At 42.7% G+C, this 26,414-nt stretch overlaps 1 protein-coding gene across 2 annotated transcripts in view; it reads left to right on the top strand.

Annotated features, from left to right (window-relative positions):
* The first annotated feature begins 648 nt into the window (after window positions 1-648).
* Pde6c (phosphodiesterase 6C) overlaps window positions 649-26,414 on the top strand; it is a 47,826-nt gene continuing 22,060 nt past the window's right edge. For both annotated transcript variants that reach the window (XM_027407439.2, XM_027407437.2), the window contains exons 1-13: window positions 649-1,119; window positions 4,980-5,132; window positions 5,232-5,321; window positions 5,967-6,107; window positions 14,159-14,233; window positions 15,304-15,368; window positions 15,465-15,531; window positions 17,314-17,361; window positions 22,329-22,478; window positions 23,401-23,544; window positions 25,018-25,086; window positions 25,731-25,877; window positions 26,119-26,226. In XM_027407439.2, the coding sequence (XP_027263240.1) occupies window positions 649-1,119; window positions 4,980-5,132; window positions 5,232-5,321; window positions 5,967-6,107; window positions 14,159-14,233; window positions 15,304-15,368; window positions 15,465-15,531; window positions 17,314-17,361; window positions 22,329-22,478; window positions 23,401-23,544; window positions 25,018-25,086; window positions 25,731-25,877; window positions 26,119-26,226 (1,728 nt within the window). The remainder of the gene's footprint in view (window positions 1,120-4,979; window positions 5,133-5,231; window positions 5,322-5,966; window positions 6,108-14,158; window positions 14,234-15,303; window positions 15,369-15,464; window positions 15,532-17,313; window positions 17,362-22,328; window positions 22,479-23,400; window positions 23,545-25,017; window positions 25,087-25,730; window positions 25,878-26,118; window positions 26,227-26,414) is intronic.

Here is a 26,414-nt window from a genome sequence, read left to right as displayed (position 1 = left end):
GAGCAGACAAAACAACGCGGCGGGGCGGGGGGGGGGGGCGGAGGGGGAGAAACAAAGGGCATTTGAGAAGAGGGAAGAGTTAATACTCATTTTTGTGCTACTTGGATGCTAAACCCTTCTGTCTCCCCTACCTGTGCTCACTGAAGTGGTTAAAGCTGCTCCATATGCAAAACCCAAAGCCCCAAGCACATCTGAGGTCTGTATATAAACCAGCCTGATAGCTATCACACCAGAACAACTAACTAAAAGGGCCTGCCTATGCTGTCTGTAAGGTCACCAAGGGAGATGTCGATGAGTAGTCTTGGTTGTGGACAACAGCAGCTGAGTTATTCTTCAGGAACAGATCTTGCCACTTGACTCCTGCCTGGCTCTTCAAAGATTCTCTGAGGACTTTGGCGCTAATAATGCTGAGGGATTTTGTGACTTAAAGGACTCTCTAATCCACCACTTCCATAAGCCAAGGTCTTGTGTCACGTCCCAGGCTGTTTGAAAGAACCACTAAGCAGCCTTTGGGGGGGCTTAGTGAGGCACCACCTGGAGCTCCTTTGATGGCTTCGGCCAGGACGTATTTCCTCCTTGTCATACTAGCCCAGGCGTCACTCTGAGGAGCCCTCTTCTCTGGACAGCAGCAGCAACACAAGTCACACCATGACTGAGATCAGTCAAGATGCTGTCGAGAGATACCTGCAAGAGAATCCTCAGTTTGCCCAGGAGTACTTTGACAAGAAGCTTCGGGTGGGCCTGCTGTTCAAAAACAGCCACCCAGGGGTGCAGGCCAGCATGACTCTCCCTGAGATGATGCAGGTGGAGGAGGCAGCCCTGCGCCTGGAGCTACTGCAATGTATGCAGGATGAAGCAGGCAGCGCCGAGCAGGTGACTCACAGGGCCCTGCAGAGGCTGGCTCAGCTTCTCCAGGCTGACTGCTGCAGCATGTTCATATGCCGAGCAAGAAATGGCATACCCGAAGTGGCCTCCAGGCTGCTGGACATCACCCCAACTTCTAAGTTTGAGGACAACCTTGTGGCCCCTGACAGAGAAGTCGTGTTGCCATTGGACATTGGGATAGTGGGCTGGGTGGCTCACGTGAAGACAGCGGTTAATGTCTCAGATGTGAAAAAGGTAGGTGGCCCTTCCTGTAGTCGGGCAAAGGTCTGGTCACAGACCTAGCCAGGCTACAGTTAACAAAATGCAAGATGCCCAGTGAAGCTGGAATTTCAGAGGTGTGGTGAATACAACTCTGTAGCGTAAGTGTGTCTCGAAGTGTTTTTATTGTTGTTGTTTTTAAGGCAGGTGCTCCTGGCTAGGCCTAGTGTGTTCCTCATCTTTCCCTCACCTCCTCCATTGCTTTGGCCACTACCATTCTGCCAAGTCCACTAAGAGATTAGCTGGCACACTGAACGCTAGCACTGGGAACATTTCCCATGCCTCTTGGTCACAACCTTTGGAGGTTTCTCTGGGATGAACTGGCTCATAGGCAGATTCTTCCATCCATAGGTCACTGTGCAAAAAAGAAAGCCTTTCTACTTTTCAAAGGTTCAAGTATTTGACTTGAATCACCACAGATGTGGATCTAAGTGATCCCGTGCAATTGGCCTCCCCACAGCTGGGACGATCAATCACAAATTCCCGTTGTCACAAATTCCAATTGTATAAGGAGGCATTTGCACCCTGCCAAAGACCAAGACAACACTGTGCTAATTAATACAAGGCATTGCTATGCTCCTCATGGAAGCAGAAAATCAACTCTTCCATCTGACCACTGGCACACATGGTCGTTTTAGAAAAGCATTATAAAATGTTAATCACCCATAATCCCTCACTGGCAAGCACCGAGAGAACCACCCTGCAGTTTCTGCTGGCAGTGTTTTCTTACACCCATGTCCCATTACTGTGATTTGCTATTAACAGAAGGGGACACCCCTGTTCTGATGGAGAGGAGATGAGTCAAAGGGCAGCCCCTGCAGTGCCTTCTGTTCAGGGTCCATCAACTGGCTCGTGACTAAGGGCAGCGGAGAGGTCGGAGATAATCTCCAAATGCCTCCCGAAGCTGATTACAGGAGGTTTGCACAGACAGGGAGGATCAGTGTGTCAAATATTAGCACCAATGTGCAAACAACAGCAGGACACTCCTCAGGTACAAGGGTTGATGCGTGCTCTTAAGACAGCGTCTTTTGACCCCAGCTAACAGGCTGATGCCTGAAGTTTTCTGAAGACAGCGTGCTTTTTCACATGCCCCAAATTACAAAGACATCAAACTTCACAATCTGATGTGCACAGTGTTTTTTTCCTGAGACTTTTTTTTTTCTAAGGAGAACTGGGTAAAACGATTTTTGATAGGGAGGAGATAACAGCAAGAATTGCTTCAAAGGTGATGCCCCTCTGGCTTGGCTTGTCCTTGGAGCTTTGCTATAAGGATGGTGGGCTTAGGGGGAAAGCCTCCCTGTTTCCCTTAGCATTCCTGATGTTCACAATCTCACGAAGAGGCACAAGTGTTGATGCCAGACATGCTGAGCTCAGTGGGAGTCTGAGGCCTCTTTGTTCTCTTACGTCTGTAGGTTAGAAGCACTTCCTCCATTAGAGAGGTGCTTTTCAACTCCAGCTATACATTAAATCAAATTAATAATGCCAATGCTTGCGACTCCAACAGACCAACCATAGCATACTCTTAGTTTGGGACATAGGCTCCCCAGGTTGTACCAATACACAGCCAGTACAGAAAACCACAGGCCTGTTGGGTGAGCAGCTGCAGGATGGCAAAGAACTTCTTCAAATGTGAGATATCTGAGAAGGAAAGGCTTGGTGAATCTTCAGCCCAATCCTCTTCTATGTCAGATGGGAAGTTTGAGGTCACAAAACAGTGTGTGCCTCAGAGTCCATGGCAGATGTCAGTGAATGAGAAGAACTGGGACAGAAACAAGGCCTCGTGACTCTGGCTAGTGCCCTACCTCCTCTCTGCAGCTTCACCATGCTTTGACCACTGCAGGAAAATCTGCAGCAAAGAAAGGTTGGAGATGAAGTTTTAAGTGAAACTGGACTCACTATTTACCTTTCCATGGAATTTGCCAATTAATGAAGAATTTTCACTTCTGAGCCTTATTTGATTTTTGATCCTTTACAGATGGCATGGCCCATGACTGATGTTTCTGTCTCTGCAGTAAGAATCTGTAGTCTAAAGGCAGCACATGAGGTCTGGAGCAGTCACTGAGGTCCCCATGGCCTTCCTTTATCAACACATCACCCGCCACACATATCTCTCGTCTGTGTAGCAGTGTGGGCATAGGTGGGTGTGTAACCTAGACAAGGATGCTGACCATGGCAACCATGAAGGTGGTGACAGGGAAGCCATGGCAGTGCTCTGATAGGCCTGGGTACAGAACCATGTCTGAGGTCTAGTCACTGTAATGGACTGAGTTTCCACCCCCTGAGAATGGGGACAACTAAATAAAATGAATGGCTTGTGGCAGTTGCTCAGTTAACTACTACCTTTGACTACATAGCCCAGGGACCTAAGGTACAATCAAATACCACTGTCATAAAACAAAACAAAATCCTAGGTTGGTGTTTATATTTCTCCTTTGGTAGCATGTAGAATGCCTTCCTGTGGCAAAGGCACTAGAATACAGGGGTGAAGGCTCTGTGTAGGCACCAGCTCGACATCTCCATGTTCAATGAGTTGTGCAGGTGTTGTCTTCAGCAATGGGGCCCTGAGGTCAGTTTGTGGACAGCAATCTATACTTGGGCCAATGAGACTCATCCCTCCAGAGTGAATGTTCTCTGGAAATGCAGAGCATATAATAAGGACCTCCCCAACCTATTTCTCAAGCCCATGACTTGGAGCACTTACCCCCCAAACTCAGTGGTCAATTCTTGCCATGCATCAGCATGACCTCCTAAAGCTGCTGTAGGAGTTCATATCCAAGAAGATGTGTTTCTTTCTCTTTTCTCAAAAGAAATAAAAGAGTATGAAAGAAAAGACCTTAGCTCAGGAAAACCTTTGGAGAACTGGTAAGTACTGACAGCGGCAAAGTGATCTCATCGGACAATCAGAGGGGGCAGGAATTTAATGTACCAGACACCATGGCACATGCCTGCAATCCCAGTACTTGGTGCAGTGCTGTTCTTGTGGGAAACTATGAACAGACTGCTCAATAGGGGACAGTTACATGGAGTGTCATTTAGAAATCTAAGAGGGGAGTCCACAGCCACAGTCCTCCCTCTGGAGGGAAGTCCCTAAGATGAGATTAAGTGATAAAAGTATCACATAAAATTAGACAAATAAATAGAAAATAGAGACATCTTTGTCAAATCACAGAGAAAGATCTGGAAGGAGGTTACCAAGCAGTCACGACTAAATTCCTCAAGTGGGAGGGGCTCTTAAGCAGTGGTTCTCAATCTTCCTAATGTTGCAAACCTTTATTAGTTCCAGTTGTGGTGATCCCCAGCCATAAAATCATTTTTGTCGCTACTTCATAACTGTAATTTTGCTATTGTTCTGCATTGTAATGTAAATATTTTTGGAGAGAGAGGTTTGTCAAGGGGGTTGCAACCCACAGGTTGAGAAACAGTGGTCTTGAGAGATGACTGATCTTTTTCTATTGCATTTGCCGTTAAAGACTGCTGTCCCCGGTGTCCAGTGTGCTTCCCCTCCCTGCACACAGTCCTGTAACCCTGTGGCCCACTTTTCATCTTCTTAACACCTAACTCACTTTCTACCAGGTTGTGATACCACCTCTTTCCTCCCGGCCCAACCTGTGCCTGCTCCAGATAAGCTGCTTCTTGGGTGGGAAATGCGCATTCCAACATGGACAGTTTCATCGCACGCTGGTCATAGAAAGACATGGGGTAGGGGTTGGGGGCAGAACCACTGAACTGGAGCCCCTGCCATCTGTTGGTAGGATTTTAATTAGAAAGTGTCTTAGAGTTACCACTCTATGATTCTGTCCTATTTTGGCAAGCTCGTGGACATTTTTTTCCCCCAGAACAGCCATTTTTCTGACTTCATGGACAAGCAAACTGGATATGTCACCAAGAACCTGCTGGCAGTCCCGATTGTGATGGGAAAGGAGGTCCTTGCTGTGGTCATGGCGGTGAACAAAATCAATGCTCCTGAGTTTTCCAAACAGGACGAGGAGGTAATGCTAACACAGTGCCCCACCACACACACAGGAAGTGACTTGTAGCACCATAAGAAGGGACCTCAACCGTAACCTGTTCCTCTCTGTGGCCTGTAGGTCTTTTCCAAGTATCTCAGCTTTGTTGCTGTTGCCCTAAGGCTGCAGCACACTGGCTACCTGTACAGTGTGGAGTCCCGGAGAAGCCAGGTAATGGTGGTGATTTCATTACCCATCTCTTATGGTTGGGATGACTTTAAATTGTCATAAGTTCTTGCTTAAAGCTCTTAGTTCCAGGGTCATTGTAAGAAAAGAGTCGTTCATTGGTGGTTTATTGTTTCCAGAAGATAGAGGAGTAAAGAGGAATATCTGCAGCTAGGACCCTCAGGTCCCTCATCCATATAATACAGGAGCCGGCCTTGGGATGAATGTGTCTAAGGTCCCTCCCTATTCCAGCTTTCCAGGTTAGGCTAATTCTGACTAGCTAAGGATGCATGGAGGAGCCATGTGACTTCCTACCCATTGAGGTCCATTGGCAGCCCACTGATACTGAACCCTTTGTAAAGATTGAGAGCATTTGTTCTTTATGCTAGACTGATCATGTGTCCTCTCCTTTCATAAACCCATGGCTTGGAAAAGGTCATGGATTTATGACCCATGGTTATATATCACCCCACGTAGAGAACCCATGGTACTTGTTGGAGGTTTAAAATAGAGCTGCAGTTTCTTGTGAGATGTGTTCATCTTTTGATACACTTCATGGTTTTTTTGAACTAATATTCTCTCTGCATCTGTCTCTCTCCCTTTCCCTCCCCACTCTCATTTTGTTCTTTTTTTTTTAATGCTCACTTTCAGATCCTTATGTGGTCAGCCAATAAAGTGTTTGAAGAGCTCACCGATGTTGAGCGGCAGTTTCATAAAGCACTGTACACCATCAGAACATACCTGAACTGCGAGCGCTATTCCATTGGTCTTCTGGACATGACCAAGGAGAAGGTTTTCATGTTCCATATGTCTCGTCTCCTCTCAGGTCACCAAAATGAGTGCATACCAAAATGAAACATGGTCCATTGGCAAATAGATATGCATGTAAATAACCAGTCATGACTGATAGCAAGATCGAGTGTTCAAAGACTCGGGGCAGAGGCTAATGTGAGCAACAAGGAGCAAAGTGACACAGGCTTAAGATTTGGCCGATCTATCCCATACCTGTATCGATCACCAGCAAGTCTCTTGTTTTGATTAATTATTAGCCTTTAAGTTTAGGCTAGCTTTATGCTTATAATCAATGGAGCATGAAGTACAGAATCCCAGTATCATCTCCCACCATTAGATTTCCTATTGTTAAAATGTTACATTCCTGTGTTGTATACAGAGTAGCTCAGCTTTAAGAACCATTTATGTATAGGAAGGCCACTAGCCTCCCACTTAGAGGAATGTGTCCGTCTGCTCTAAAGGTTTTTCGGGTGGAGTCATTGGGGTCTTTCATGTATAGGATCATGTCATCTTCAAATATGGGTACGTTGACTTCTTCCTTTCCTGTTTGTGTTCCTTTTCTTTCATTCCCTTGTTTTATTGTCTTAGCTAAGACTTCAAGCATTGTATTGAATAGGAGTGGGAAAAGTGGACATTCTTGTCTTTTTCTTGGTCTTAGTAGAAATGTTTCTAGATTTTTCCCATTTAACACAATGTTGGCTGTAGTTTATCCTACACGTTCTTTATTATGTTGAGATATGTTCCTTTCATTCCTAGTTTCTTCAGGGCTTTTATTAGAAAGGATGTTACATTTTGTCAATTTTTTTCTGCTTCTATTAAATAACCATGTGATTTCTGTACTTGAGTTCATGTATATGATGAATTACATCCATTGATTTACATGTATTGAACTGTCTGCACTTCAAGCCAACTTGATCATGATGAATAATCTTTTGGATGTGTTCTTGAGTTCAGTTTGCAAATATTTCATTTGGAATTTTTGTATCTATGTTTATCAGGGAAACTGACCTGTAATGAGTATATGTATGTGTGTGTTATTTGGATACTAGGGTAACATGATAATATTGGTTTTGCAAAATAAGTTTAGAAGCATTTCTCCCTTCTTTGTTTTGTGGAATAATTTGAAAGGATTGGTGTTAGCTCTTTGCAGAAGTCTGCTAGAGTTCTGTAGTAAATCCACTTGGTTCTGCACTTTTTTTTTTTTTTTTTTTTTTTTAGTTTGGAGACATTTTTTTATTACTGCTTGAATCTTGTTGTTTGCTACACATCTGTTTAAATTACTAATCTCTTTTGGTTTAACTTTGATAGGCAGGCCATACTCATCTAACTCACTCATTTCTTTAGGCACCCCCCATTTTGTGGAATATAAATGTTCTTAGTAGTTTTTTTTTTTCATTTGCATGGTAGCTATTGTAATATCCCTGTTTCTTCTCCAGTTTTATTAACATGGGCATTCTCTCTCTCTCTCTCACTCTCTCTCTCTCTCTCTCTCTCTCTCTCACACACACACACACACACACACACACAGAGAGAGAGAGAGAGAGAGAGAGAGAGAGAGAGAGAGAGAGAGAGAGACCCTATTAGTTTGGCTAATAGTTTGTTACTCCTGTTTATCTTTTGAAAGACCCAACTGTTCCAACTGTTTGTTTCATTGATTATTTGTTTTTCAAATTTTTCTTTCATTAATTTCTTCCATAAATTTTCTTTTTGTGTACTGCTTTTGGGTTTGACTTGTTCTTGTTTTTTCAAGGTCCTAAGGTGCACTGTTAAGTTGTTTGTTTGAGAAATCTCTGTTTTGTTTTGTTTTGTTTTTAATGTAGGCGCTTGCAGCTGTGATTCCCTTTTAGAACTACTTCCATTGTGTCCCACTGGTTTGGGTATATCTTCATTTTCTTTCGATTCTAGCAATTTTCTAATTTCCTTCTTTAGTGACAAGTCATCATTCAGTTGTAATCTCCCTAAATTTGTGTGTTTTCTAGGCATTCTTTTACTGTTGATTTCTAGCATTATTCAATATTGTCAGTAATAATACAAGAGGCTATTTCAAATTTCATATATTTGTTGATAAGTATTGTGGCAGTTTGAATGAACAACGTCTTTCATGGGTTCATATGTGTTAACACTTGTTCTCCAGTTGGTAGTGCTGTTTCTGGAGGTTATGGAACCTTTAGGAAGTGGAGCCTCACTGGAGGAAGCCCACCACTGGTGGCGAAAGCAGGAGGCTTTGAAGTTTATAGGATTGTCCACTTCCTGTTCTCTCTTTTTACCCCCATGTGTGAGTGGTAATATGATCCCTCAGCTTCCTGCTCCTGCCACCAAGCCATGCCTTTCCTGTCATCATGGACTCCATCCCTCTGAAACTATGAGCTAAAATAAAGCTTTTTTCTTCCATCAGAAGCTTTTGGTCATGCTATTTTACACAACAACAGAAAAGCAATCCACTTACATTGTGCCCTAATGTGTGATCTTATTTTAGAGAAAGTTCCATGGGCTGCTGAGAAGAACGTGGATTCTGTAGTGTTCAGATAGAATGTTCTGGAGACATCTATTAAGTCCATTTTATATAGGATATCACATAACTTCCTGATCTCCATATTTCTTGTCAGGATGACTTGTTTATGTGAGTAGGATATTGAAATACTATTGCTGTGTTAAGGTTAATCTGTGACTTTACATAGTGTGTTATGAAATTGTGTGCACCTATGTTTGTTGTATATACATTTAGAACTGCAAATGTTTTGAAGAGAAAACTTGATTTGCAAATTCTATGATCTAAAGGGAGTAACCTTTTCTTATTTCTTATGTAATTACTTTACAGAAATGACACATCTCTTCCGAATTAAATTGGTTTGAACTATATATTGTCAAATGCCAAGATACCGACTCCCATTCCCTGGTTCTTTTTGCTTGGAATACCCTTTTCCATCCCTTTGCCATAACACAGAATCTGTTTTTGAAGGTAAAGTGTGTTTCTTGGAGGCAGAAACAAAATGGATTCTGCTTTTTTTTCTCTTAATGTGCTAGTCTGTCTCTTCTGATTTGGGAACTAAGACGTTGAAGAGTTATTATTTAAAGGTGTGTAATAATTCTTGTCATTTTGTTGATTATGTAGCATCTGGTGTCTTGCTAATCCTCATTTGCTTAACCACAGTTATATCCCCTTTATTTTTTTCCCCTATTTTCCAAGTCTGAAAAATTCTGCCTAATATCCTCTGCAGAGCTGGCTTAGCAATCACAAACTCCTTTAGCCTGCTTCTATCATTAATGCTTTTATTTCTACATTGGTTATAATAGATAATTTTGCAGGGTATGGAAGCTGGGTTGGCAGCTGTTGTTTTTCAGAATTTGAAATACACTTTTCCCTGCCCTTCTGTCTTTGGAAGTTTCTTTTGAGGGGTCAGCTGTTATTCTTGTGAACCTGCTTTTGTATGTGACATTTTTCTGTCTTTCTGCAATGTTCCTTGTGCTATATAGTCAGTGTTTTAACTGTGATGTGATGTAGGGAGTTTTTGTGTGTGTGTTGTTTTTCATGGTCTTGCCTATTTGGATTTTTATATGCCTCTTCTACTTAGGTGGGCTTCTCTTTCTCTAGGTTCAGGCAATTTTCTTCTGATTGCATTGAAAACATTTTCTATGCCATTTGCATGGTGCTATTCTCCTTCTATGACAATAATTAATAGATTTGATCTTTTCACGGTGTCCCAAAATTCTTGCATATGCTCTTTGTATTTTATGTATATTTATTGTTGTTTTCAACTAAATGTACCAATTCCTATATCTTGTCTTCAAGTCCTGATGTTCCCCCTTCCTGTGAACCATTCTATTAGTGAGGTTGTTCTTTGAACATTTTATTTGTCTTAGTGAAACTTTCGTTTCCAGCATCATTTCAGCTTGGTTTTTCTTCAGTGTGTTTGTCTCTTTATCACACTTCATTTTCATATCTTACATTGACTTCCTTATTTCATCCAACTGCTTCTATGTTCTCATGAAATTTACTCAGGCATCTACCTTTGTCTTCTTTCATCTCTTTGAACATATTTATCCTTACTCCTTTGGAAACTCTTTGTCTAGAATTTCTTCTAAATCACTGTCATTGGGAGCATTTACTGTGACATTTGTTAGATTTGTTGTCTTGAGTTTTCATGTGTTTTGTATTGAGATTTGTATATCAGGAGTTAGACTGTTGATTGTATTTTTTTAAAATATTTTAAATTTAGGTCACCTTTCCCCCCCTCCAGTTGGGAGTGTTAGCAATATCCAGAAGAGGCTAGGTCATAGGAAGTTGAGGCGTCATTCTTCTTTGTAAAACACCAGGGAACCAGACTCTATTCCCAGCCCTACCCTGTAACAACAATGGATATCCAGAGGTAGGTAGATGCACTAGGTAAATAGAATAATAGTTGATTGTGTCACGATCACCCTTAAGTACTAATCATTTTAGGAAATAAAGGGGGATTGATAACACTATGTTATCAATTACTAGACTAGATATTATCAATTACTAGACTAGATGTTATCAATTACTAGTCTAGCATTACTAGACTAGATATCATGGGTTCCAGCAGTGTCAGGGAGAATAAGAAGAAATCACAGTAAGACACGTAACATTGGGGAGACAGAAAAAAGTGGAAGAGGGCAAAAAAGTCAGGGCAATGAGGTAAATTAGGTGAGATGTAGACTCAAGAGGAATAAAGACATGCTATAGGACAATGTAGAATAGTCTTGTCTCAGAAGGCTGGGGCACAGGGACCCTGCAAGACAGGCAGATCATGTTCTTTGGGAAGAGAAAAGAGTAAAAGAAAAAGAAGAGGCAAATCTAAAATGAGAAGGAAAGCAAGCAATGTAGGGCAGGAACAGAGTTGCGACGGCCTGCTAAGATGACCTTGGGTACTAAACACAGGTGGGAGAGAAGAGGGGGAGAGAAAGCTGGGTGGAGACATAGGCTACAAAGGCTGATGGTCTGAGGCTGGCTCTCATTTGTCTCTCTTATGCTCCTTCTCTAATGTGCCTTTGTTATCTTCTTGAGACAGAGTCTCAATATGTAGCCCCAAATCACCTAGTAGTCACTATATTTAGCTCCAGGGTAGCCTCAAATTCAAGACAATGCTCCTGTCTTAGCCTTCTGAGTTCTAGAATTACAGGCATGCACTACCATGCCTAACTTTCTGATAACTCATTTAAAATTTTTATATCTTAAGTGACAGTTGCACATATTTATGGGGTACAGTGTGATATTTTCATATATGTATACATTATGAGATGGTTACAGGAAAGTAGTTGACATGTTGACCACTTTACATAGTGGCGATACCATTTAAATCTAGTCTTTTATCAGCTTTCAAATATATAGTACCTATTCACTTTGGTTGTGTTTTTCTGTAATAAATCCTGCAAACTTACTGCCTGGCTGGAACACTGTGGTATTTGTACAGCTCCTTCCTGTCCTGACAATGGCCTACTCCCAAGCTTCTGGTAACTACATTCTACCCTCTGCTTCTGTGTTTGACTTTTTCAGATTCCACGTGTACATTGAACCGTACGTTTGTCTTTCAGTGCCTAGCCCATTTCTCTCAGCATAGCTCTCCAGGTTTACTACCACTGTCACGATGACACATGTTTTCTTTCTTTTCTTTTCTAGCTGGATAGTATATCATTGAGTATATGCTCTACATTTTCTTTATCCATTAATTTGATGCTAGACATTTAGGTCAATTCCACATCCTTGCTAGAGCTCATATATTTTTGTTAGTGAATAGTAGTGCATCCTAAGGCAGCCTGTTTCTCACATAGTGAAGGACATTATCATTGCTTCTAATTTGGGGCAATCATGAATAAAGCTGCTGTAGGCATCATGTATGGGTTTTTGTGTACACATATTTTCAACTCACTTGAGTAAATGGCAGAAAGTCCAGTTGTTTGATAATCCGGGAAGACTGTTTATCTTTGTAAAGCACTGTCACTCTATCTTCCCAAGTGACCATCCTTTTGCATATCTACGTCCCTCCCAAGAGTTAGTGGTCTCTGTATTTGGGTTTCATCCACTTCAAGACACGTGGTGGTGCATCTTCGTTTGAATTTGCAGTCCCCAGCCACATAAGTTTGAACAATTTTCATGTGCTTACTTTCCATGGTATTTCTCATCTTGCCCATTTTTAAGTTGACTTCTCTGCTTCCTGATGATTTCAAAAGATCTTTGCAATCAGAAGTGATTGTGTGTATTTACAATCCCAGCACTCTGGAGGCAGGGGAATAACTTGAACTTAAGACCAGCCTGAATAAATTAGAGAATATTCTGGATACTAGTCCTGTATTACAAATATTTTCCCCAGTCTTTTCACATTTTTGTGAAGAACATTTCTATAGCAGATGTTTTAAATTAATACTGTCCAATAGTTTTTTTCTTTATATATTGTGCCCTGGTTCTGTGTCTAAAAAGTCTCTCCAAACTCAGGCTCATCTAGATTTTTCTCCCATATCAACTTCCAGAATTCTTATAGTTTTGTTTATAGTTAATAGAACTATAAGTCATTCAGAGATTTTTTTTAATTAAAGAAACAAGATTTCTTTTGTTCCTGGATGTCATTGTTCCAATACAATTTGTTGAATAGACTAGCTTATCTCAATATTTTTTGCTTTTCTGCCAAAGATCTTGGCTACATTTGTGTGGGCCTGCTTTTCCCCTGTCTTCCACTCACTGATTTCTCTCTCCTTTGCTGATACCACACTGCCTGTGTCGCAAAAACTCTAATGCAGGGTTTGAGGTTGCTACAGCTCTAACGCAGGGCTTGAGTTGCTACAGCTCTAACGCAGGGCTTGGGGTTGCTACAGCTCTAATGCAGGGCTTGGGGTTGCTACAGCTCTAATGCAGGGCTTGGGGTTGCTACGGCTTTAAAGTAGGGCTTGGGGTTGCTACAGCTCTAATGCAGGGCTTGGGGTTGCTAAGGCTCTAATGCAGGCCTTGGGGTTGCTACAGCTCTAACGCAGGGCTTGAAGTCAGGTGCTGCCAGCTCTCTGTCCTTCATTCCAGCAAGGTTTTCCATTGCCCTGGTTCTTGACTTTCTCATCAGCAAAGTGGGGACTTCTCTTTTTTTAGCTTTGGAAATCAGAGAGCTATAAGGCATTGAGTACACTGTAGGTGCAAAATAAATGTTAGTACCTGTTCGACATTTTGTATCTGAAAAAATTATCCTAAAGTAGAAAGAAACAAACAAATTGTTCACAGTGTGACACCCACTCTCATCTTTGATTCTCTTGGAAGTTTGGGATTTCAATATAACTGACTCGGTATCATTTCTATTTCTTACTATTCATGTGATTGGCAATTGTTTTTCAAAGTCAGTGTTCTAAGCGGGCAACATAGGACCAGGCAGCAGAAGAGCAGGGTTCTAACAGCAGCCGTGGGACTGAAGATATTGCTTAGGATGCTTCTGGCTACAAGGGAAATATCACTTTTCATCTGAGAAACACCTTTATCTGGTAGCCCTTTAGCAGACTCCCCCCGACCCATTCACTGGTCTAAACCAAGCCACATACCTGAAATTAATCTGGGTGCTTCGTGTAGACCTCTTATGGGCTGGATAGGACCTTTTCTTCCTAAACAAATTATTACCTGATATCCAAATGAAATGGGGTTCAACTAGCAAAATGGGGGAGAATGGGTGTTAGTTAAGGCAATTGACACTGCTGACTGCTCTGAGTGACCTTAACTAAATTTCTTAACCTACCTGGCCTTAATTTGGTTGTCTACAAAACAGATGCTATACATGGAATTCTTTGAACTATAAGCAAGTGTTTGGCATATATTGTTCATTTAATCTTCACAGCAAGCTGAAGTTGTGCTATCCCCATTTTACAGACGAATAAAAGCTAAGCAACTTTACATAGTCACAGGTTCATAAGCAATATTGCTGAGAATTATAGGTTTTTTTTCAAGTCTAAAATTCCAGAACTATGCAAATTAACATAAAATATGTGAGTGCATATATTTTAGATCAGGTATGGTGAATGTTGGGACAGTTTGTTTAATAATATTTAAATATAATTGCCTCCAGGAATTTTATGATGAGTGGCCAATCAAGCTTGGAGAAGTTGAACCTTATAAAGGACCAAAGACTCCAGATGGCAGGGTAAATTTGAACATCTTCTTTAGTGATGTCTGGGTACAGTGCCAAGAAATTGAAGTGCACGGAGGAAAGAAATTTCACTGGGACTCTGCCAAGCTCTGTCCCACACAGCAGGGTGGACCTTAACATCTCATTAAACTCTTGCTTTCCTTTACCACAAACCCCAAACTTGGTGGGTGGGTCTGCAGTTCTCTTCATCAGGGAGGCATCAGAGCCACTGGCACAATGTTGTTGCTTGTTTTGTTTTTTGAGACCGGGTTTCTCTGTGGCTTTGGAGCCTGTCCTGGCACTCACTCTGTAGACCAGGCTGGTCTCGAACTCACAGAGATCCGCCTGCCTCTGCCTCCTGAGTGCTGGGATTAAAGGCCTGTGCCACCTCCACCTGGCAGCACAATGTTTTAAGAAATGCTTGGGCCCTTTTTCACCTGTGCAGGATGGGGACCCCCTGGGGGTTGGGTTAGGTTTACAGCCACACTCAATTACAAGCATCATGGAGGCAGGGAGTGTATTTGCTACTCCACCACCGTATTCTCAGCCCATGGGAAACAGAAGTTGACGGGCTTGTTGGGCCCCAGATTCTTCATCTGCCCCAGTCCCTTCCAGCACTGCCCTCCACTGTGGAGGTGGCTTCTGAGATAAACCGTGAGAGAAAGAAGAGCTGTGTATTCGTTGCACAGTCAATGTCTGCTTGCAGTTTATCAAGGATTTGATTTTTTTTCCCTATTGAAGTTGTTAATGTCAGCTGCGGCTGGACAACAAGAAGCAATCTGTTAAAAGTAAAGACAGAGTTGCTGGTGGTTTGGTTATCAGATTCCCCCAAAAGCTATTTGGGTAAATTCAGCTTTTTAAAATGACATTAGGCCCACTCTTATTGTTTGTGTACAGTCAATACCGTCTCTTGTTTGATTATAAGCCTGTCACTAACATATACCTTGTTTAGTAAGTTACATTATACAGAAAACGGTGGCTAGGAAACTAGGTGCTATTTATAAGAATTTCAAAGCACACATTCTCCAGTGACGATTGTTTTCTTTGGGAAGTAATACTGTGCCCACAATCTCCTTCCCTCCTAGGAAATCATCTTTTATAAAATCATCGATTACATTTTACATGGAAAAGAAGAGATCAACGTGATTCCGTGAGTGTTTCCCTAAAGCAACCATGGGACTTGCCCCTGGGGTTTTGTACCTGATCATTTCTGTGTATGCCAATGACTTTTCTAATCTTCTCCAAGGTCACCGCCTGCAGACCACTGGACACTCCTCAGTGGATTGCCAACATATGTTGCTGAAAATGGATTTGTAAGTCATTAGACAAACTAAAATGCTAAATAACAGTGTGTAAAACTCTTATTTGTTACAAAGTAAATATAAGTTGAACCAAGAACACATGAGATAAGGGTTAGATTACTTTCTTTAGCGCAGGAGAAAGGGAAGGCATAGCGGAAAAGATGATGTAAGTTAATCAGGGCATTGAAATCATATGAAAATGTTTAGTTAACTTAAGAAAGATTCATCCATTTCTCATGAGCACAATTTTCAGACATCCATTTAAAGCAGGGTATTCAAAGACAGGGGCTGTGACTTGAGATAGGTCAAGCCCATCTCAAGTGCTCTGTGGTCTTACTGACTATGAACATTTTCTCCAAAGCCTTACAGCAAAGGCTGAAAAACATGGCCATGACAGAAAGGTTAGAAGAAAAGAACCGGTGGGTTTGCATCTTTAAGCCACACTCTTGAGGTCCGTGGTCCATGAAATGCCAAACATTCAAATTAGATCATGAAATTAACAATGGCACCGAAGAGTCCTCAAGTTCTTAATTACCAATACCCATAGAAACAGCAAGACAGAGCATGTGTGGGGAGTACATGCCTGTGACCCCAGCAGTGAGGAGGCTGACTATAAAGCATTGCTAATCCCACCCACTGCAGAGATGCATAGGGAAATCCAGATTCACACAAAGAAACAAGTAAACAAACAAACAAAAAACCCAAAGAAAATATGCACCAAAAAATAAACAAAAGCTTTGGAAGATTTCCACATTTTCTTAGTAAGGCTACTGTAAAAAGAGTAGATATGTCCCATCCACTCTTAGAAAGCACTCATCAGAAGCAGTTTCCATGGCTCACAGAGCTTTGAGTGATGGGTGAGAGATAATCCTTCAGATCTCACCTAAAATTGTTAGGTTTTTTTTTTTTTTTTTTTTTTTTTTTTTTTTTTCAGGAATTTTGTGAGCAGGTAAATGTTGGTAGCCTGAACCCTCCATGGTAGAAGTGTTTACACCAGGTGAATGGGCAACTTATACAACCCCAGGGTTCTCCCTAAACCCTAGCCAGGAGAACCCATCCCACCAGCCCTCTTTGGAGATAACAATTCGAGTTTCATTCAGCGAATTTGAACAGAGCACTAGACTCCTTTGGACTTCAATGTCCTCATCTTTAAAAGGGAAGGACTGCTCAACCATTGCCATTCAGGCTTAGCATGCCATCTGTTGAACTTGGTGTTAAATATTGTGTTAAGACCTGTTTGTGCATAAGACCCAGGTACAGATGATTCAGAGCAACTCAACATGGATATGAGCAGCAGTCTCTGAATTCTGTCTTCCAGAGCACTGTCTCACAGGGAATTCTTACTTTGGAGTGACTAAAACACTGCCTGGCCTTTTCCTCTTACCCCTCAGCCACCTTACTTTATGAAAGAATAGAAAGCAAGCCCAGCGCCCACTAACACCTGCCTCAGCAGGATGGTCTTTCTGTTCACCTTTCTCCTTTGCTTGGGCTGAGGAGTTGTTTGCAAGTCAAAGGGCAGCAATGAAGGCGGGAAAGTAGAGAGGAGAAAAGATGGCACTAAATGTCAGTCAGTGAGGTAGCAGAAGAGGAGTGACTTCAGCGAGCTTAACCTAGGCTAACTAGATGTGGTCTAACCTAGGGAGTGTGTGTTAATGTGTTTACCAAGCTGCCAAGTGTCGAGTGGGAAACTCTCACTCCACACACACTCCTTCCCCTTCCCCAAGGTGGGCTAATGTGGCCCCAGCATCATGATCTTCACCATGCTTCAGAAGGACTCTGTCTCTTGCTTCACAGATCTGCAACATGCTGAATGCCCCAGCAGATGAGTATTTCACATTTCAGGTAAGGGCGGCCATGACTCTGCCTCATCCCTGGAGGCAAGGTGGGTGCTCGCTCTCCTCTTTATCCATAGAGTCTGCTTTACTCTGGCCTCAGGTATAGTCAGTAGGCACACATGGGGCCCAAGTTGCAAAACTCCAGCTGGGTCAATGACCATCATGAAGCAGAGAAGAAGGGAGGTGTGTGTGTGTGTGTGTGTGCGCGCACACGAGTGCATGCTGACACACTCCCATTCCCTTCCATTCTTGGTTCTCTAGGGACAGCAACAGCTTGATGTGTGAAAGGGCTCCTCCATAGCTCTGTGTGCATGAACGGTTGGCTGGAGACATTGGCTCACACTCAACCCTGTGGGGCCTTTCTACAGTGTACTGTAACTATGATCTAAATAAGAAAACAAAAATTCTTAAGGACCCTAGATTTTACCCTCTCTTAACCACCATTCAGAAACCTACTTCTGAGAGAATCTTCCTCCACTTACCACAGAAAAGCCCCCCAACCAGTTCCTCTGTATTTTCTGTCTGGGCTAACCCACTTCTGCCCACTGTCACAGCTGTGGTTAGAGTCTTAGAGTCTATGTGTTGAAGGTTTAATCCCCCAATTCATATACATACTATTTCTTGGGTGCATTTAGAGGTAATTTGGATAGATGAGGGTGAAGCCAGAAGGTACAAGGTATCACTAGCTTCCCAAGAAAAGGAAGGGAGACGTAAGCTGGCATTTTCAGGCACTCTTGTCCTGTGATGTTCTCTGCCCTGTTATCATGTAGTGAGCAGCCCCTCTGAGGTTATGGAACTGTGCTCTTAGACCTCTCAGTCTCTCAAACTGTGAGAAACAAATTCACTTTTTTCTTTATAAATTCCCCAGCCTGTAATATTCTATTGCAGCAGCAGAAAGGAGATGATAGCAGTGATAGGATTTTGGAGTTCATCTTCTTTCTAGCTTTATCTAATTCTCCAAAAGGACCTACTCATCACCTCTGCTTGACCTTCCTGGTCCCTTTGTAGAACTAGATGAAATTGCTGTACCAGATTGCTGCAACCCATCTTCTATGCATGCTGGCACTCCGTGTTCTGCATTTCCTAAACATTAAAGCCCTGATCTGAGTCAGGAGTAGAGACTGTCCTCTCCAGGGAGCACTGTTAATGTTTGTCTTCTCTGTGCTGTGCAGACACATGGAATCCCTTTGATGCCTGAATGGAAGAGCTACTATCTTCCTTAGGTGATCCTGCCACAGCTGCAAACTAAGCCCTGTCTTGGGAAAACCTGTACACAGCTGTTTGGTTAAATGGAGGTTTCCCCTAGCTCTCCCTGCCCATCCCTTTGTTTACTGATGTGGAAACCCTCAAACACCATATGGTCCTCTTGCTTTTTGTCCCTCCCTTCCTGTAACTAGAGCCTGCTTGTGATTGTGTTGTGCCCAGCCCTGGCCTCTAAATCTGCAGCAATTGTGTGTCAGGATAGACTGCCCCTGTAAGAAAGGTGAACAGTGAATTTTCAAGTCTCTGAACTTGGAGTAGCTGCTGTGGAATTAATGCGGATGGAGTTCATCCAGCATTAGCAGGTGCCCACTGAGGTGTGAGGGGCCCTGGAGCCACACTATGAAGAGGATGGGGGTGGCCTTGTGGCTTCAGGAGTCCCTGTAATGGAACAAGTCTCCAGTCTCCTGTGTCTCCCAGAAACCAGCACACTAAATGTGCCCATCAGAACCCCAATGGTTCAGGACTGCTGGACTCTGCACTCATGTTTGTTCCAAGCCCTGCCTCCCAGACAGTGACTGAGTAAGGCAGGCTCATTCCAGGAGGCAACCTAAAGTCTCTGCTGGGCAATATTGACCTAGGAAAACCCAGCAGCCCTCTGTATTCTTCCAGAGTTGTGCTGAGGTGATTTTACTCATCTTCGGGTCCTTCCTTTTCTCCATAGCCGGGGGAGGACACGGTCTATCTAACTACCATTTCCAGCTCTTTCCCCACGTCCCCTCCCAAGCAGGCCCTGTGTGCCAGTCCCCAGAGCAGATACGTGATGGGGCATCTGGTGTCCCCAGAGCATCAGCTTCCTTCCACAATCTGCTTCCCCATTCTTACTCTACTTCTCATGCCTTATCCTGATTCTCATTATTCTCTATTGTAACCAAAAAATGTGGGACACGAAAACCAAACATTGAAAATGAGCTGTTTGGGGAACAAACCAACAGAGGTAATGATTCTCAAACTGTGGTCCCTGGAGATCAATGTATATGTTTCCTATAGCATTGTAACAACAACAAACAACAAACATCAAAGCACCCCTAATACCTGGAAACAACATGCTAAGTATTAACCTGTTTTTCTGAAAGCTAGACTATAAAATGTTTCATGCTGTACTAAACTCACAACGTCAGAGGATGGTGTTCCTCTGGGAAGATGCTAGGAAGAGCCTGTGTCCTGACTTTCCCAGACCCTTGGGTCCTATGGGCTGCTGGAATTCCATGGGTCCATGGCCTTTTCTGTCTTCCACGTCAGCAGCTGGACCACCAGACCTTTCTCTGAGGGATGTTCCTTCCCTGATTTTGACTTCACTGCTTTTAATGCTCTTGGTTATTATATTTGTCCTCCTGTAAAATCCAGGGTAATTTCTATGTCTCAGTTAACTGACTGATAACTCTAATTTCATCTGTAAGGTCACATTCACAGGTCCTGGATTAGGCCTAGGCATCTTTGGCCAGGGCGTCTTTGTTCTGCTTACCAGCCAGTGTTCCTGGAATTATACTAAGGAAGCCTTCCTTTAAAGAGACCTTCAACTCTGGGGTGGATTTGAGGCAGTGGTGAAGGAGGACATAGAACTGTCTAGTTAAAGTTTTTGTCCTAAATTTTAGATTTCTTCTATCACTTTGCATTCAAAATCTCTAATTAACAGTAAAACAAATGAAGATGAACAAGTAGTAAATAGACATTTACTAAAGCATCCAGAAGCAGCCAGTAAAGCATATTTTGTAAGGTTTAAGATTATACCTGAAGGACAGGGATGTGGCTCCTAGGTAGTTTCCTAGGAGGAACCTTGGGAACACTGTATAAACTGCATCCTTGTTTCTAAAGCTTTGACCTTTAAGGCCCACACACTCTGCTTTTCACTTCAAGGACAATGACTGGCGATAAACAATAAATAGGTTATATGTATATGCACAAACCCATGCACAGACACACACACACGTCCACTCACCTGCTCACCACCCCACATATATACACGTGTCTCTGTTAGGGCTATTATTTCTGTGAAAAGACACCATGACCATGGCAACTCTTATAAATGAAAACATTTACTGGGGTGGCTTACATTTTCAGAGGTTTAGTCCATTATCATCATGGTGAGATATGGTAGCATGCCAGTAGACTTTGAGCTGGAGAGAAGGAACTGAGGGTTCTACATCTTTCCCAGGTAACAGGAAGTGGTCTGAGACACTGGGCAGTATCTTGAGCATATATAAGACCTCAAAGCCAACCTCCACAGTGACACACTTCCTCCAACAGAACCACACCCACTCCAACAAGCCACACCTCCTAATAGTGCCACTCCCTTTGGGGGCATTTTCTTTGAAACAACATGTAACTAAAAATTTTAAGTATATGTAAAAACAAAAAAAATTTTTTAAGAATCTATTGCTGCTGGTGTACCAGGCTTTTTCTTTTGGGCCACCAGCCAGCTCCCAAATCATGACACAGAGACTTAATATTAGTTATGAATGCTTAGCCTTATTTTAATCTGTTTCTCTTCATCTACATTTTGCCTCAGGGCTTTTTTACCTTCTTTCGTTCTATGTATCTTACTTTCCTGCTGTCTCTATGTCTGGCTGTCTGGCTTCTGCCTGGCTTCTTGTCCCTGGTGTTCCTCCCTCTTTCTTCTCATTCTCCTCTCAAGACTAGATTTCTTCTCCTATATGTTCTCTCTCCCTGCCAGTCCCGCCTATCCTTTCTCTGCCTAGCTATTGGACATTCAGTTCTTTATTAGACCAATCAGGTCTCTTAGGCAGGCAAAGTGAAACAAATGCAATACATCTTTACATGATTAAATAAATGCAGCATAAACAAAAGTAACACACCTTTACACGTTCAAGTAACGTTCCAAAGCATAAACAAATGTAACAAATCTTTGCCTAGTTAAAAGTAATATCCCACAACACTGTGGTCCTTGGGTCACATTTTGAAAAACACTTCTGAAGCTATTTGTCTGGATCCCTCCAGTGAGCATGGGAGCATCTTGACATAGGAGGACCTGTGGTTGACTGCTTGTAATCTAGCAACTGGTTTGGGTCTTGGCTGTCATAGGGTGTCACACTTTTTAGTAATCACAACATACCATAAACTTAAAGACTATCTTGATGGATTAGATAGAAATTGCACTAAGTACTTCAACGGAGAGACCCTAACATATGAAATTAACTACACAAATGTTGCAAGATGGAGACAGAGCAAAGAAAGCAGAGAGATGACATTTGGATAAGAAGCCCTTTCCATCCCTAGGAGTGGGGAGCAAAGGGGAAAGTTATAGTGTCAGAACACAGTTGCCCTAGCTCTGGAACATTTGAATGGACGGCCTAGAATATTTATCCTAACCATGTACTCACCCCAGGATTTACTTTAAAATAATCTGAGTGGTGGTTGTAGGTATAGTAGGAAGGGTATATTGTAGTGATGGGATATTTCAATTGATTCTAACAGCAGTTGAAATTTTTCATAAGAGATTAAACAAACACACAAGAACAAAGACACATATAAATCTAATGAGACCCCAGTAAGGTCTGTGGGTTTTATATTGTCTGTTTCCTGGGTTTTGGTTTTGCACTGCAGTTACAGGAGATGTTTCCCTTGGTGGGAACTGAATGAAGAGTTCATGGATTTCTCTGTACGTTTCTTTTGAAACATCTTGTAAATCTATAGTTGTTTCAAAATTAAAAAGTGAAAATATCAAAGTAATTTAAGTTCCCTTATTGTTTATAGAAAGGACCGGTAGATGAAACTGGCTGGGTCATTAAAAACGTCTTGTCCCTTCCTATCGTTAACAAGAAAGAAGACATTGTGGGAGTGGCTACATTTTATAACAGGAAGGATGGGAAGCCCTTTGACGAATATGACGAGCACATCACCGAGGTAAGTGTAGGGAAGAGCAACAGATGTATCTGAACATCGTGGAATGATGGCAGCTGCATTTGGACTCCTTGGTCCAAATGACATTCCAAAGAACACTAAGACCTGCGCCTTGCAGCTGTAATCAAGATGCTGTTGTGTCGTTTTTGGATTTCTATACACTGAAACCTTTTATGTTCAAGTACAAAGTTTTGATTTCACCCAGATTCTTTCCAAACCTATAAAAACAACAAAAATACTTTTATCCCACACCCTTCTTCTTTTATAATCTCTCCCACTTTGGCCTCAAATTCCTGTCTGATTTTTAGGTCCTGTTTTTTTTTTTTTCTTTTTTTCTGTTTGTAATTCCTTGCCTGCAGTAGAATATTCTGGAAGCATGGCACTTTGGAAAGCACAGCTTCGTCAGTCTTACTGTTTGGGCAATAAATTCAGATTTTTTTTTCCTTATGCTGCTACAAAGAGCTGGATTGTCAGCATGGGTCAGGGAGGGCTCATGAAGTACCACCCCATAGCTGAGGAGCAATTGTAAATTGGTGGCTTCAGGAGAAGAGACAGTTTTCTTCCAGAGAGAGACCCTGAGATGCTACCCATGCTCCAGTAGATGTTCCCACACCCACGCACATACCGGCAGCGCTCAGCGGATCCACTGGGTTAAACACAGAGCACCTGAAGTTGAGAGGCAGAAGTGGTGGTGGTACACTAGGCAAATTGGAAAGAAGAGAAAAAAGGTGGATTTGACCAAAATACATATGGGCACACATAAAATCCTCCAACAATGGTTAAAATAATAAAAGTAAATTTTAAAAAAAGAACTGGGTTGGTTGTGGTGGAAGGGAGATCACTCCGGGAAAGTGTGCACTTGTTGTGTGCCACGACACTTTTCTTTAACTTTAGAGGATCTAACTCACTGTTTCCTACACTTCAGACTTTAACCCAGTTCCTTGGATGGTCTCTTTTAAACACTGACACCTATGAGAGAGTGAACAGACTGGAAAGCAGAAGGGACCTTGCTCAGGAAATGATTATGAGCCGCACAAAAGCCACCCCTGATGAAATCGGCTCAATTTTGGTGAGTGGGGAGTCCAGTCCAGTGGACAGTGGGTGGCATTTAACCTCAGCTTCTGGAAATCACCTCGTGACTGGGAAGTCAGACCAACGAGAAGAGGCTTAGTTCTGGGATAAAGACAGGAGACACAGTGAGGTTCAGGGAGGAGCTGCTCAGCCAGTGAGCTAGCCTTCCTAGAAATCCAGACTGCAGTGTCCCAATAGCACTGTGTGACAAACAGCTCCTGGGGGGTGTAGGAGCAGAAGCAGTGGCATCGAGACTCAAGTATACTAGTGAGGAAGATGATATTTTGAAGAAGAGCAATGTATCAGTCATCCATTGTCCTTCAGTGCTGTGTAACAACCGTTGTATTGCCTCAGTCACCTACAGCAATAAGCAGCTATGTTTTATTTACATAGCTGTGGACTCTGACTGACCTCGGCGACCAAGCTGTGAGTCTAGTTTGTTCCACAACCTCTCAACTTTTGTGGGCCAACAGCAACCTGGTGACTTAAAGTCTTTGCTCACATGGCAGTCTCTAAAAGCCTCACTGACTAAACCAAATCACAAGACCAAGTCCACTATCTTCTGTTGAGGGAGCCAGTGGGTTTTTGCTGACAATATTGCAATTACTACAAAAGTAAGGGGAACCACATCACATAATCACTTGTGTTTGTTTGTTTTGAGATAGGGTTTCTCTGTGTAGCTTCCGCTGTCCTAGAATTCACTCTGTAGACCAGGCTGGCCTCGAACTTACAGAGATCCACCTGCCTCTGCCTCCTGAGTGCTGGGATTAAAGGTGTGTGCCACTACTGCCTGACCACATAATCATTTTTATTCTTTGCTTTTTCCTAGATTTTTTTTTTTTTTGAGTGTGTATATAGGTGTAGTGTGGTATGAGGTATTGGTTTTGTTTTGCTGAAGCAATTAAGAGTTAAAAGATATCTGACTAAAGTATTGAGATGATAAAGATGAGAACATAGTCATGAATCATGCACAACTGCTGTTTGAAAAACAGGAGATGCAAGCCACTCTGTTTCCTTCTTTCCTTTCTTGCCTGCCCATGATGCTTTTAAGATGGCCGCTGCTACATTTTGGAAAGGGAGAGAACTCAATCATATTAGGTTATTTCTTTGGTCTAGTTCTTCCTAATCGCTTGCTGCAAGGCTCTTCCCATACAGAATGTCTTTCTGTGTAACAGATGTGTAGCCGATTTTAACTGTATCTTAGCTGGTTTTAATAGTGGAGGGATCAGTCGGAAATCTTTGAAACTGGATTTTTGTTTTGTTTTGTTTTGTTTTTCGAGACAGGGTTTCTCTGTGGCTTTGGAGGCTGTCCTGGAACTAGCTCTTGTAGACCAGGCTGGTCTTGAAACTCACAGAGATCTATCTGCCTCTGCCTCTGCCTCTGCCTCTGCCTCTGCCTCTGCCTCCAACGCCCGGCTGCAGATGGAAATCTTTGTAGAAATCCCACACTTCTATTGCTTTTCCGTTTTAGAAATTTAAAGAGAAGTTATGTGTAGATGTAATTGAAGAGTGCGAAGAGAGACAGCTACTGGCCCTACTGGTAAGTGTCTTCCTTCTGATCCCCACATTCTTTTAGTACACATTCTCATTTTTCAAGTAAATGTGGAGTTTCTTCTTCCTCCACATTTTTCAAAACTGGGAAGAAAGATTTCTTCTAAAGGTTGATCTTTTGGTTTCCCGATTTTCTCCATCATTGTCCAATATAGATCAGCCCACAAAGATCATTTACAATCGTAGCTAAACTAGATGACTTCAAGAGGTGCCGCAGGGTCTAGGAAGACCAAGGCTAGGTTTATCTTAGTAGCTTCAGGAGGGAGGGAGGGCGGGGAGACACGACACTGTCGAAGAGAAAGCACCAAGAGGCAGACTTGGCTGTGTGGTTCAGGGACTTTTTCTCAGTGTATCTGTTTTTAATTAGTTGATAAATTAGTTGTATGGTGTGGGGGTTGGATCATGTGCCACATTGCACCTGTGGAGGCCAAAGACTAACTCCTGGAGTCAGTTCTCTTCTTACCATGTGGGTTCTGGGGACTGGACTCAGGTCATGAGGCCTGGTGGTATATACCGTGAGCTGCTCAGCCATCTCCGAAGCCCTTCCTATTAACCCTTTACCATCGATATTGGGTGTGTGGCATATAGGGCCATCTGCTGAACATAATCTGAACCCATCTGTCCTCTCAACAGAAGGAGGACTTGCCGGACCCAAGAACCACAGACCTGTATGAGTTCTGTTTCAGCGACTTCCCCGTTACAGAGCACGAGTTGGTTAAATGCGGGCTGCGGCTGTTTTTTGAGATAAATGCAGTGGAGAAATTCAAAGTACCTGTTGAGGTCAGATAGCATTTTGCTTGAAAAGCGGTTTGATTCTGTTGCTGTGCTTCACTGGTGTTTTCTGCGGTTCCAAAGATTAGCCCAAGTTAGGATTTCAAATTATCATTAACTTTGAGAATACATCGGCTTAAACTCTGTCAACAGGACCAACACAGCTTTTTAGATAAGCATGCCCCCCAGCCTCCTACCCTTTAGAAGTCTGTTCTAAAGTCTGAACAGTGTTGTTGCCTTTGGGTAACAGGTTCTTACGAGGTGGATGTACACAGTGCGGAAAGGGTACCGCCCTGTCACCTACCACAACTGGCGGCACGGATTCAATGTGGGGCAGACCATGTTCACCCTGTTGTTGGTAGGTACCGATGCTGGAAGCCTCTGAAAGGATTTGCAACTCTGACTAGTTCCCACTTGAGAAATGACAAGGAATGAGAATGGCCTGTCGTGTCAGGTCTACCATTGACCATTCATGGACAGGGATCCCACAGCCTCTCACCCTTCTTCAGCCGCTACCAGAGATATGGGTCTCCCTGGGCAAGTGGC

This window comes from Cricetulus griseus, chromosome 3 (assembly GCF_003668045.3).
Source record: "Cricetulus griseus strain 17A/GY chromosome 3, alternate assembly CriGri-PICRH-1.0, whole genome shotgun sequence".
Classification (NCBI taxonomy): domain Eukaryota; kingdom Metazoa; phylum Chordata; class Mammalia; order Rodentia; family Cricetidae; genus Cricetulus; species Cricetulus griseus.
Note: the sequence above shows the minus strand (reverse complement) of the source record. Positions and strands in the feature narration are given on the sequence as shown.